The following is a 13,983-nucleotide window of genomic DNA, read 5'->3' as shown; positions in this document are numbered from 1 at the left end:
AAAAATACTTCTACAATTCATTACAGCATAAAGAGATTAAATGTTTTGGTATTAAAAGAGATTAAATGTTTTGGTATTAAAAACTAATGATAAAAAGATAAAAATTATTGTTATAACATTAAATAAGCAATTTATACTTTTTAAGGTAAATAACGTCAGCATACTTATTCTCATCATAGATGTGGATATTCAGATCAGAAAAATGTTACAGATATATCGTTAAAAGCTGTAAAAGTGACAATATTTTAAATACAGTATTATAAGCATTTTGTTTCTAAAAAAATGATGATATTAAAAGTATATAAAACCATGCATAACTTTATAACTACAACTGTACAATTTCAGGCATCTGCTCTAAGTACAGATCTCATCTTACTTCTGTATTGGCATTAGTTTATAGTTGAAGAAATAACTATCTCAAGTATTATATTTGTTACAATGCTCTTAGCCTCCCCTAATAAAGATGCCACTTTGAAGATGTGCCAGGAATTTGCACACAGGTTCCTATTACTAAATCTATTTCATACTGGAATATAAAAGTGAACTGCTTGCTGCAGCACAAGGTATTTATTGACTAAATGAGCCTATGTGATGAAACAACTGAAGGTAGTCAGTGCTACTGAGAAATAATCTCTGTGAATAATGATTTCATTAGGTTAATATTAATAACAAGCATCATTTTATCTCTGTGCTCAGTGAAATGAGGGGATAATGGTAAGGAGAACAGAGGTAGTATCAAAGAAAATCTGGACTTCAGATACAAGGGAAAGGTCTTTCTCTTATACCTTTCAGAGGGAGCAGGAGTCTTGTTGAACTTTAAATGATATTCTTGTACAAACACATCAATCACTATGAATCTCACATTTTAGCCTGCTACAGTCAGAAGTACCAAACTGTTCCAGCAGCTGGGCTGAGTAAAACATGGCAGCAAAGACAGCACTGTTCGTACAATGCCTGCAGAGTGGCCAGGGCACCCTGTAACCTGTCACAAATGGCATTTAATGCAATAGAGTTCACAATTTTTTAGTTTTTTAGATTATATTAGCACCCAAATGCATCTTGTCTGCTGGAAAATGAGGCAGCCAAGTGAGACACCTCAACATTGGCAAAGCAGGAATAAGGGAGACAGCTAGAAGAAAAAAAATTGCAGTTTCAAATGACATAATTTCCTTTTGCCACAACAACTCAAGTAATCCACAACCACATGGCTATTTTCCTCCCCCGGTCATCCCTCATTTTCTGTCATAAACATCCAGTGACCTGGTCACTACTTTTGACTTGGGCCCTGCTCTTGCAACACTTGCATATTCATTTAAGTTTACTCACACAAGTAGCATCTTTGGTTGCAGTAAGACAATTCATTGAACATGTAAATCTTTTGGGATTGCTGGCTTTTTGTTAAGGTGAAGCAGGTTGTTAGAAGAACTTTGCTCCTGAAAGTTTAACAAGGAACTTTACAGTAGCAGGAAGAAGAAAAGAACAAAGTATTTCACAGATTCTTTCAAAAAAAAGTGAAAATAATTTTTAAAAGACTCACTGAAAGTGCTAATGGGAATACAGAAATAATTGCCCTGCCTCCTTTCCAAGGTGCAAAAAGAAGTTGTCCATGTTGTGAAAAGTGAATTTAGAAAATTAAAATGAATATTTCAAACTAACACATTCCTCTCTGTCATACACTGTGCCAAACTGTGCATTACCAGACTTCTGATGTGTTACTCTGAATGATTCATGAAACACTTAACATTATGGATCTCACTGATGCACATCCTGCTGGGATTAGTGACACCACAACATTTCTAAAACTAAATAACCCAATGTTATGCTCACGTGGTGTCCCAAATTCACAGATCTCAGTATTGCAACACATTTGGAAAAATGCAGCCTTGCAGCACCCACTATCACTGGGGATATGTGATTCTAACAAGACATTAAATTCTGGTTCTGTCTATACATAACCTCTTTCCAAATGGCAACTTAAAACTCAGTTATGCACTGGAAAACCTACGGCCATTTCAGAGGATGGTTCTGCTTTATGGTCCAGGAGGATTTTTAAAACAGCATTTCTATGGATTTGAGGTATATCAATTCAGGACAAAGGTTTGATGCCACTAGCACTAACATGTCTCTCCGAGCTGTAATCAGGTGGTGGTTGTGGGTTTTGTGTCGCTTTGTGGGTTTTTTTAAATGCATATAATAACAAAGTTTTCTGTCTTGGCTTCTTAAATATACTACTCTAGTATATTTACTACCACTGTAAGAGCTTTCTACAGGTGGGAGCAATGAGAAATAAAATCAATGGACGTCAACAGTGGAAGCACACTTGTAAATCCATGCCAGGACGACATCACTCTTCTCTCAACCTCCTCTGCTTTTCACCATCTTTCAGGATCATCCTTCTCAATTAAAAAACCAGAATTCAGCTTATATTGTTTTAAATTATTTGACAGAAAGTCTCCATTCAAAAGGCAGACAATTTTATGCTCATAATTCATGAACAGAATTACCCACTAATCCTAAGTAAAACTGTTCATGATTTTTCACTTCAATATTAAGTATATAAAGCACCGGAAAAGCAAATTTAAAAGGAAAAAAGAGCAATTCTTTTTCTATTCAGAATAACACAAAGTATTACCAATGTATTACTTAGCTGTGACTAAAACAGTTACAGTGTTTAAAACTTAAGAGTTTAGGATGTGCTATTAGGTTATAAACACCAATGCTCTGTGCTCCACACGACAGACCTTAGTACAGAAGACATTGTATATACAGGTTTTCCTCCTCTGAAACAGACATGTGAGTTCATACCAGTGCCTAGCCAAAAGAAGTCCTTGAGTTCAGTACGGAGTTTGCTGTATGAAAAACAGAAAATGGGACATTTGCAGCCTCCAGGACTCCAAGGAATGAAGCAGCTTCCACTTCCACTTCAGTCAATGGAAATTATGGCTGGATAGATGACAGTGACCAGCATGTGCAGGGTCAGTTTTAAAAGTTGTGCAAAGAACAACTGCCTATTTTCTTATCACAGAAAATGAGCAGGAGGCATCTCATGAGTAATACACTTCACCAGTAGCAAGTATTCATAGCAATATTCCCAAGTAATTCAGTTTAGGTTGTCATAAAATTGAAAAATAAAAACACTTCAAAATTTGCATGAGAATCAATAAACATTTGAAGATAGTTTCAACTTGCATACATAACTTTTTCACCATTACCTCACTTAACAGTATAATGCATTTTGCAACTTGAATTAAAATCTACATTACAATGAAATAAATGTCTTGTAAAAATCAATTACAAATGACTTTGGTCTATCTGTAGCTTAATTTATCACCAAAATACAGAAAAAATTATGAGGAAATCTGATAAAAGTTTAAAATTGCCAAAAAGAATGTGTATTTACTTAAATATATTTTCTTTGTGTATAGTATTATCACTTATAAGAATACACTTAATAATAATAATAAATAAATGCTTTATTCCATTAAATTGTTGCAATCTTGTCTTCACTCCATTAAAATCACTTTTGCAAAGCGTTTGATCCTGTTGTTCTTAGTTCCAAGTAATATGTAGAGCTTTCTTTATATCTTATGACAATTTGAACATATTACAATAAACCACCCAAAACCTAACAGAATTTAACAGACAGACTGGCTAGCCAGTAAGATTTCAAGTTTGACAGGGTATATGAGCTCCACTGTCTGAGATTACCTGAAAATTAAAAAATCCTTCCTGAAAACCGTAGAATAAAGAAGAAATGTTAGTAGAAATAACAAGAAAAAAGAAAGAAAACCAATGATTCATTGTATTCAAAGCAGTAACAGTCATTTTCAAAAGCTTCTGCCTCTTCACTCTATCACTGCTTTCTGTATTTCAGAATTTCTATTCTAAGCTTCTTGGAGAAATATGGTTCTTCATTTGATTCATATCCAATAACACAAAAATATCTCCTTCTTAGAGCAAAGGAAAATAATACAGTCTATTCAGCTGCTGGTCCTACATAGCCTGTCAATGTCACATTACACTGGCTGGCTCTTCTCAAACAAGTGTACTCAGTTTCTGAAACAGAGTCAGAATATGGAAAGTTCTGAGGTGGTTTCTACTCCTTTTGGTAATGATATAATTACAACAACAAACAAACTCCTGATTTAGCTTCCCCTCCGTTTGCATAACCTCCAGAAACGACTCTGTTGGGGTCGTTCAGTTCGTCAAACAGTCCTGTCTCGATGATTTCCTCCTGCCAGGGTATAGGGACAGCACCTGTCGCAAACTTTTTGAAGAACTTCTTGTCTTTGTCATCAAACTCAATTCCTCGTATTTCAGAGAAGTCAGCAATGTCTGCAACATCTTTGGCATAGACAACTGATGGATCTGGCACAAATGGAGGGTCAACAAGGTTTGCCTCTAACCTGTGGAAATTTATTGTTTTGAAGAAGCTGTGTTTTCTTGGGTCATCATCTTCATTCCTGCAATAAAGCAAAAGTTTGTCCATCAGTGGGTTTTGCTCAGAGAGACACAGGAGTGTCTGTGTTTTGTACATGACAGTACTTTAGATATACATATATAGATATAGATATATATATATAGAGAGATATAGATAGATATATATAGATATATATAGATATAGATATATAGATATATATATATATGTCATGCAACACAATTCCTTTTTTCCTAACCAAGGAATGCTGCATTGTACAACATAATCTGAGCAGCTGAAAACATTCTGATGCTATTACTTCACCTCTCAGGGTAAATCAGCCCAGGCCGGAGCTGCAGTGCTGCATCTGGGACACCCCACCCAAAGCTACAATTCCACCAGAACTGGACCTGCAGCAGAGAGGGGAGGGGGAGTTTTGGATCTGCTATTCCACAAAGGAAGTTCAATGACTGGCTCTGTATCTATGGGATGACAGTATCTGTACTAGAGGGTAAGAATATGTATTAAACTCTAGAATGGGGTATATATTGGGTTAATACATCTGTAGACTGACTCTGAGCAGCAATAGTCTGAATAGGAAGCTGGTGACAAATGACAATTCTCATTTTATCTTAATTCAAAGCATCTACACATTTATATCCTAAAACTCAGTTATGTCACTCAAATAAACAATCCCACTTATAGTGACAATTCATTCAAAATAACTACTCTTATAAATTAAGAAAGATTTTTTTAGGCAAGAGATTCACAGATGATGACATTAACAAAAGTATGTGTGCCACTGTCACAAACATAATCCTTTATTAATATAGTTAAAACCCAATAATAAAAACAAGAAAAGACTAAATAATTGTAAATGCTTAAGGTAAATAAATCTTACAAAAAACAACTGCAGACCTCAGGGAGAATTCAGCTATAAAAGAACTAGTGACTTGTTTCACTGCAAACCTGTAGAGAGACTTGTAGGATATTTTCTGGTGATAAAAATCACCTGAGCCTCAAATGTGTGCTTGTTGAAACATGACCAAAGACCACAGCTTTTGAACTGTGCCTCTAGTGCCACGGCATGCAAAGTCTGAATCTGGAATTCTAGAGAAAGGAGGAGCAGAGAGGAGCCCTGTCTTTTCCACACCTATGCATTCTTTGTTTAACTATTTATGGATGCACTGCTCTTGAAAACAGTCATATAGGAAAATCAAATTTGTCTGTGTTTTGGCCTCACAAAATGGTAGTTCCTAACACAGCTTTTTTCTTTTCCAACCTCCTTCCAAAATCAAACTTAGCAAAGTGCAAGACCTCTTGTATTTCTAGACAATGTTCTATGAATAAAATGTAATGCAAACCTTTGGCAAGTGTTTTTATCTTTACAAATGTGCAGAAGCACCATACAGAAGCAGTAGATTTGTGTGATTATGGAAAAATCTTTATTTTTTAAAATCTTAATTTCCATGCATGCAGAACAGCTCTTCCACCTTGGCACCACTGCCTGTTCCTCATGCTGCCTGCTGTGCTTCTGGCCTGCCTTGGTGCTCCCTGGGCACAGCAGAGATGAAACCACCAGCTGCTCTTTTCAGCCCCTTGCTAGAAAATTGTTACTTTGCACCTCTGCTGCTCAGTTCTTCTGAGCAAGACACCACCTGCCACCACCCACTGTACACCACCATGAATAAGCAGGATGCCACAACCTGAAGAATGGTAGATGCTGCCATCCAGGCATGCTGGGCAATGAAAAATATTATGCTTTCCACCCCAAAGCACCATATGAACAAAATTATGAATGTACAGATTAAGGATCTTGACTTCTGCATATCCATAGGCTTGCAAAATCATCTCCTACCTTACCTAGCCAGTGATAACCAAGTACTTGAGAAACCTGAAGTTATTTATGTACATTCACTGTTAGCATGACATGCATTTCAGCTGCTGTTCAAATTAACTGGTGTCCTGGGACACTGGTAAGCCAGGAGTGCTGTCTGGGCAGAAGCACTCACAAAAATCTCCCTTTATTTTGCTTTTCCTTTCTGTAACATAAACCAGAAAGCACTAAAAGCTGGTGGAGGCTGCAAAATGGATTGCTGCAGCCTTCTGTGTCCTGAAACCATAAAAAGTTAAAAAATGTAAAGCTACATGAATGCCATCTACTGGAACTGAGACATCTTCCAACTAGCTGGAGATGAACTTGAGCTCATCTTCTGTGAACTGCATTTTTACATAACTTTAATAAGAAGAGCAAATGAACTCGGATGAAGTTGGTCAATTTTGTATTCTTCCATTAAAAAAAAATTAAAACACTTTACAGGTTCAGGATTTGAGATTTTAATCTCAAAAAGCTTCAGTGGAGAAAAGGGGCTACATCTTCCCTGAGTTAGCTAGTGAAATCACATCTTCAATAGAAGAGTGGAGTGTTTTAAAAGGTCAGGCGTACAAAATAAAGCTGTCTTTGAGCAGCTTTAACTTATGCAACAGGCAGTGCTGTGGATAACCCAAGCTCTTGTTGTCCTTAGGAGAATTACAGTGCTAATCTTTACATAACACACAGCTGTCCTGAATAGTATCACCCTGTTTAAGAGGTTCATGCATGCTTTTATTCTCTATCATGCCCACGGTATACATCCTATTTATTGTTTGCCTTCTCCAAGTACGGCACATCAGAGGAAGGGTATCTTAAACAGCAGAAAATTAAAGATACTATGTGCATTAACCCTTCTGTGCGCATTTCTCATTTTGCTGAGAAGTTGTAGAACAAAAAGCAGACAGAAAGATTGTAAATTATTCCCCTGGAAAAGGCAATGTGGTTACAGTAAGTCAATAGTCTGTTGCTGGTTTTGTTTCAGACTTGCTGAATGAACTAAACCAAGTCACACACAATTTCTAAATTTCATTTTCCCCTACTCTGAAATTTGTTTACTTCACAAAGTGCTGTAAGTCCAAATGTCTGCAAAGTATGCTGACTTTTTAGAGAGCTCTGAATGATTTTGTGTTAATTTTACTTTTAAAGTAAAATTTTAAAACATACTAAAACAATATAGATTTTGTATTAAACATACTCCATGTGCTGCTGAAAATAACTTTTTTCTGCTGCCTTGCACAGTTGCTGGGAAAATTCATCAGGCACAAGAGTAGCTGTCTTCATTTAGCAACAGAATATTAAGAATATGTGTATTAATGATCTATTCTCTTTCATTAGAGTTAACTCTTTTAGACAAATGTTTGCCTAACATTTTGAAAAACTGTTCCACGTTGTTATGAAATATAAATTTAGAAGACTATCTCTGCATTTGCAATGAGATCCTTTGTCTATTCCACCTTTACACTGGAAAAGCACCTGATACATACATCTCTATTCACAGATTATTCAAATAATGGTGTATTCTAAAGATAGATATTATTGGTTTGCTATTGATTTTTACATTTTTATTATATTTGTCTATATTGCAAATGTAGATCTGCAATCTGTCCAAATAGAAATGCACTAAATTATTTATACACACACACACACATATTAGAGGGATCAGAGCTATTACAAGTTAAATATTACAAGGTTTAGCTTTGCAATTCTCTTCTTATTGAACAGTTCCTTCAAACTGCTAAGTCATGGATATATCTACCAGTCTTCATCAACCCAAAGCCACCTCTGAAGTGCCCAGAAATGTTTTGCTTTATAGGAATTTGTGCCAAATATTCTTTTTCTCCCTGGGATGAGTCAGGATGATCAGAACTTCTACAGCATTTTTTAAAAGCACTTGAGGAAAACAGAGGGGTTAAGGTCTCTTCAGTAAGAAGCCAATGATGCAGCCTTACAAATTAGATATCTGCAGGGAAAAGAATCCATATTGCAGATCTGGATTTCTGCCCACATCATTCCAGTAAGCACTACAGCCTAATATCTGCATTCAGTCAGCAGGGATGCAGGTGTCCACAGGAATATCCTTTGATCTTTAGGAAAGAATGTGTAAGAAAAACCCTTTTGACTTTCTCCCACAACTATATAAAGTCTAACACAAAAAATAACAAGAGGGCAACTCCTATGAGTCATCTGGAGTGAGGACAGATGATCACACTATTGCAACAATATTCCTTATTTCCATATTATCTTCAATACTTTCCACCTTTCTCTTCCTAGAAGTGAAAGGGAAAATTCATTACTCTGCAGAAAGTGAAGCTCTAACCTATTTTGTGCAATGAGTAAAATAACTATATTGTTTGCAGCTTTAGTTTCTCTTGCACTGAGATTGAGAAGGCATACCTGCTTCCCAAACGGTCCTCTTTTTTCTTAGCCAAAAACAGCTTGCAAATATCTTTCGCTTCCTCCGTAAAGCTGGCATGTTCAAATTTCACCTCATCTTCCAGAGTTCTTCTTCTAACCTCATCCTTATTGACCTTTTCTTTGAAATCCTTGAATGGTGTTCTCCCAGCAACCATCTCATAAATAGTGCAGCCCATAGCAAACCAGTCCACGGGATAGCTGTAGTCCTCTTCCTTCAGGATTTCAGGAGCCATGTAACCATTTGTCCCAGCCTATGGCAAACACACAGACAGATTTACTTTACAATGTCAGCAGTGAAATGCATACAGTTAAACAGACTAGTCTATAATTCTTCCAAAATATTAAAAATTCTACTGATATATTTTGTATCTAGAAACCCTGACCTTTTTTTTAATCTAGAATTGGTGAGGTATAACTTTTTTAGGACATGGACTATATCTCTCTTTAAACATCTGGGCACATAAGAAAACTGTCTTAAAGATGATTTTCAAAGTTGAAATGTCAGTGCAATTTCTACCTAAAAGTGGTTTAATTTTAAATTCGTGGCTAGCTTGCTTTCTTCCTCCATTTTTTTTTTGTTGAAGATATTCTTAGTTTTGTTGTGTAAACACAAGTAGCAATCAACTTGGTAAGATTTAAAAAAATACAAAACCCAGGCAAAACAGTCACTGATTCCCACCCTGTGCAATGGTTATGTAATTGGTCCAACACCGGGCTCTGCTGCCAGTGAGAAAATTCTCATCAAGCCAGTAGCTGAGATGCAATGAGGAAGTTCTCAGCTTCCTCCCTCTTGGTTTCTGGATAAATGTTCTACCACCAAGGGCCAAGGAAAATTCTTAAAAACCACTGTAAGAAAGTAAACCTATGGAAATTATAATTCATAAATTACACACATTTAGGTGAAGGAACAAGTTCATACTTCCCAACTAAAAAAAGATGCCTGAATAAAGACTATTCACAGCACAAATGGCACCTTCTCTGAAAGAAGAAATGGCCACTCTTTGAGAGGGACATGTGCCTGCTTTCTGCCCAGCCAGCCCTGCCACCTTCCCTTGGGGGACAGGCTGCAGGGACTGAAATAGCTCCTGCTGCCTCTGGCCCCAGGGAGCTGATTCACCTGCGAGGGAAGTGGGGGGGATCAGCTCTCTCTGCTCTCTGCTGTTACATGACTGAGGATGTGGGATTTCAATCACAACAGCATTTCCTCAGCTGAACCCACGTTTACTGCCGTGTCTCATGCTCTCTATGATGCATTTACCAGAAGCAGCTAACAGTGATAACCACGTCAGAATTTGCTTGAGCCCCTCATATATTTTTAAAATACTGGGACTGATGTATTACCAGTACAACAATTTAAAATAAAAAACTGTGTCTGTGCAAAATCCCACTAAAGCTTCCTCAAGATGGTTATTATTACTGCTATCAGAATACAATCAGTGACAGAGATTCACTCCAAAGCAAAACAGTTAGAAAAAGGTAAAGCTAAGCTCATTTGGACAAATTGTATTTATAAAAAGTACAGCTCAACAGATGAATTTTATTTTATAGGGTTGGATAAGCCCTTTGATTTTTGCAAATGTAGGCACAGTACTTCCAAGTCAGGTCTCCTCATAAACTTCAGCTTGCGTCACTACACATTACGACATATAATGTCTCTACTGTAAACAATGTGTGCAAGAGGGAACATCTTAGCATCAATTAAAACATAAGCCTAGCAGACAGAAAATTAAATCCACTTTATTTCCTCTCCTTGTAGTTTGGGGTTTTGTTTTGCTGTTAAGGATATAGACCAAAATCGTCCATATGACTGAAAAACAGAAATGAGAAGAACAAAAGTATCAGTCAGGTTGAAAGCAAAAGGAAAGGTTAAAAGTGAACAGTTGCCTCTCTCACTAAAGCTACAGAAGTACAGAGGAGCAGCACAGGCACTGCAGCTACTGACACCATCCCACAGGCAATTTGCACTGCTTACAGTGGGTTTCTCTAACTAAAAATATTGAGAGATATGCTGACAGTATTGCATTTTTAGGTATGATTGCTGCTCTGTTCAGAGAAGGGGACAAATGCTCAAACACAGACCACAGACCCCAGATCCATCTGGCCTCAGAAAACCTAGAAGGGAGAGGAGAGGTTGAAAGTAGTAGAGAAATTTTGATAAAAAGCTTGCACACAGAGCACACTGTGGATTAGTAAACACAGCTCTAAATAGGTTTCTGGAACTCTTTTTTCTTTGCTTTTTTTTTCTCCTTCTGGGAAGCAATAAACATTCTTATTTTTACTGAGATGAAGCTGGGGCACTAATGCCTTGAAGAACTATTGAGTCATATTATTATCAAAATGTGCCCTGACAGCACAATATGGTCCTTTTGATAAGAGATTACTTTGCTGCGACTTAGCATCATCATTCAGAACCTGGATACATCTGACATGGAAAAGTCAGAAATCTACTGTCACAGATGTGTCTCAAGGCAGCTCCTTTCACACTGTCTCTTTCCTTCCACTTGCATTTTCTCTTCCACAGCTGTTTTTTCAAAAGAAGTAATTGCCAAGTAAGTTCAGTCTGTTCCATGGGCATTTTCAACACAGCCTCCAGCAGGACACACCATCTGGAAGAACACCCTAGTTTGACATGGTGCTTGTGTTTCCCAAGAACAGAGAAAGCAAGGCCATCACCACAGACCACAAAGACAGCACAACCACAACTTTACAGAAAACAGAATGGACCAACAACAGCCTCCCTTCAGGCTAAAGTGACAGGCTGTGGATGAGCTTAAACGCAAACAAGAACTAAACTTCCACACTCTAAATTAGTAGCTCTGGAATCTTGAGCTGTTACTGGGCTGATCCAGCTCCATCTGAGGAAGTCTAGAAACATATCATTCCTCTGATATGCCAAACCATTTCAATTCAGAATTTAATGAGAACTGGTTTTCTCATAGAATTTCATCCAAACTTGAATCTAAAAACAAAACTCTCCCAACCCTGAAGCTGTCCTTCTATTCACAATGAAGGAACAAGCCAAGAAGCAGGAATCTAAACCTGATCTTATAAGATTTGAGATTTTTAAAACCCTCTAAAATGTGACAATTTTATAGCAGAAGCAAACACATTTCACAAGTCAACAGGGATTTTTAAGGGGGAAGAAAAACAATAAGGAGGGAGAAATAGATAAAACTTTATTTTTATCAAAACAGGAATTTGAAGAAAGGAAGAAAAGAGCTTAAATTTTAGTTTTTCCCCCCTATTTCTCTATATGTGTAGTTTTGGCAAAATGATTTGTGGAGAAAGATACTAAAGCCTTTAGCATTTGCCATATTAGAGAAAACAAATAAGGAATTATGCAGCACCTGAAAGGACATAGATCCTTCAAATGAAGAGTTATTTCTATCTTTGGAGAATAGGCAGCATTAGAGGGAAGGTAATACCTAACATCCCTACACTAATCATTATGGAGAACAAGATGTAAAAATCAGATCATCTTTCCAGGAACAGAGATCCCAGGGCAACAGGAAAGGCAGCCTCAGTAACCTCAGGAGAGGTTTATCTGAGGAGGTAAAACAGAAGTTTTGTGAAGGGAGTTACTAAACTGTACAACTCTCATTAGCAGTGAAACAAAAAAATACTATATTAGGTGGAAAACTTATACACTGATTCCCAAAGCAAAAGTGAAGGAAAGTAAATTATTCTTGGCAGGTGTGGAGTAAATAAGTATACTGTAAATTACATTCTAGTGCAAAAATTAAAAAAAAAAGGACAGAAAGCAAAGAAATTAAAAGCTACCACAAAAGATAAATGCATTATTTTTTTAAAGGGGTCTATTTCCCATGGGCTGGTATTGAATATTTAATTCAGTTAGAATTATCTGACCATGCCTCAGAACGGATATCTCCAAGTATGGGACACTGGTATGTCCATCATACAAAAAATCAGTAGGTCTGTATGATTTTGCAGAGGTTTTCATTCTGTACAATTGATAAGTGAATTCAGAAGCTGTATATTAAACAAAACCCACTTTTTCTTACTAGATCTTGCTTTACATGGACAAGTTTCACTCTTTTAATGGAAACAGAGGAAATAAAAAGCCCACCTCAAAGTTAATTCCTTTGTTGTCAACTCTATACCATTAGGATGTTCACTGGGTTTTGACTGAGACTAAGCACATTATTCTCTTCTTTCCTGTATAATTCCTGGTAACACAAGGAACCATTTGAACATATATGTTAACTAATCAAGTGATCTTACAGAGACACAAACACATGATATTACACCTTCACTGACCTGGAAACATCTTATAAAAATATCACAAAGATGACAAAGAATGTTATATTATCCCAACTTTTTACTAGAGACAGAAATCTTATGCCATTGTGGAGACACAGAACTTTTTAAAGCATAGTCAATACAACACTAGCTATTTTTCGCTTGCTCTCCATCTAATACTGTCTTTTGTGATAAGTAGGATGGTTTACTTGCACATGCTGCTTGAATTATACAAACAGTCAATAAATTTAAGTAAATTAAATTTTAATTGCTTTTGAAAAAGGTTCACAGATCTACTTTCCCTTTATTTCACTACCTTGAGAACAACCCAAAGACAATTTTTCGGTAATCCTCTAAACTGTAATGAGCAAATGCTGCCCTTGGCTACATTAGCAAAGTTCCACTGAGTGGAATTATTGCTTTGAGAGTGATTTGACAGGGCATAGTAGAAATGACTCATCTGAAAGTATAAAAATGTTTCTTTTATGAAATGTGATCCTGCATAAATTTTTCAAAGGTCACATAATTATAATCTTTTAGTAATTCAAGATGTGATGCTGAGCAGCACTAAGTGCACTCGCACCCCAGCGCAGTGCAGGGGCACCTGGCACAGCAGAGCTGCGAGCAGAACCAGGCCCGCAGTGCAGCAGCTCACACATCCCTCTGACAGGGGACAGCCCCTTCCACAGCGCCCTGTGCCAGCTTCCAGCAGGTGCAGGCAGCAGAGAGACAGCTCTGGAGCTTTCAGCAGCACAGAAACAGGCAAATGGGGAGAAATGGGATTTAGGATTTAGATCTTGCTACCTTTTCCCACAGATCTCTGCAAAACAAACTCAATTGATATAACAAACCAAACAGTAAAGCAAATCAGAATGTCTATCTTTTGTTTGCCATGGCACAAGAACTGTTGAACAGAGGAAAAAAAACAAGCTGAGTTTAGCTCTATCAGCTGTTTCCTGGGGCTCGGTCCTTCCTTCCTCCAAGGGGTGCCACTGCCTGCTTTGTTCTCTTGTCCAGC

At 37.1% G+C, this 13,983-nt stretch overlaps 1 protein-coding gene and 1 long non-coding RNA gene across 2 annotated transcripts in view; one reads left to right on the top strand and one right to left on the bottom strand.

Annotated features, from left to right (window-relative positions):
• Window positions 1-4,819, top strand: part of LOC115948291 — a 19,672-nt gene extending 14,853 nt beyond the window's left edge. The window contains exon 3 of the long non-coding RNA XR_004082121.1: window positions 4,749-4,819. This is a non-coding gene — a long non-coding RNA (uncharacterized LOC115948291). The remainder of the gene's footprint in view (window positions 1-4,748) is intronic.
• GRK7 (G protein-coupled receptor kinase 7) overlaps window positions 3,456-13,983 on the bottom strand; it is a 21,046-nt gene continuing 10,518 nt past the window's right edge. Inside the window, exons 3-4 of the mRNA XM_005424678.3 lie at window positions 8,685-8,956; window positions 3,456-4,463 (exon numbers count right to left, since the gene is read on the bottom strand). Of these exons, the coding sequence (XP_005424735.2) occupies window positions 4,121-4,463; window positions 8,685-8,956 (615 nt within the window). The 3' untranslated portion in view covers window positions 3,456-4,120. The remainder of the gene's footprint in view (window positions 4,464-8,684; window positions 8,957-13,983) is intronic.

The sequence above is a fragment of the Geospiza fortis genome, unplaced genomic scaffold (genome assembly GCF_000277835.1).
Source record: "Geospiza fortis unplaced genomic scaffold, GeoFor_1.0 scaffold318, whole genome shotgun sequence".
Lineage (NCBI taxonomy): Eukaryota > Metazoa > Chordata > Aves > Passeriformes > Thraupidae > Geospiza > Geospiza fortis.
This window is presented reverse-complemented; position numbering and strand designations above follow the sequence as displayed.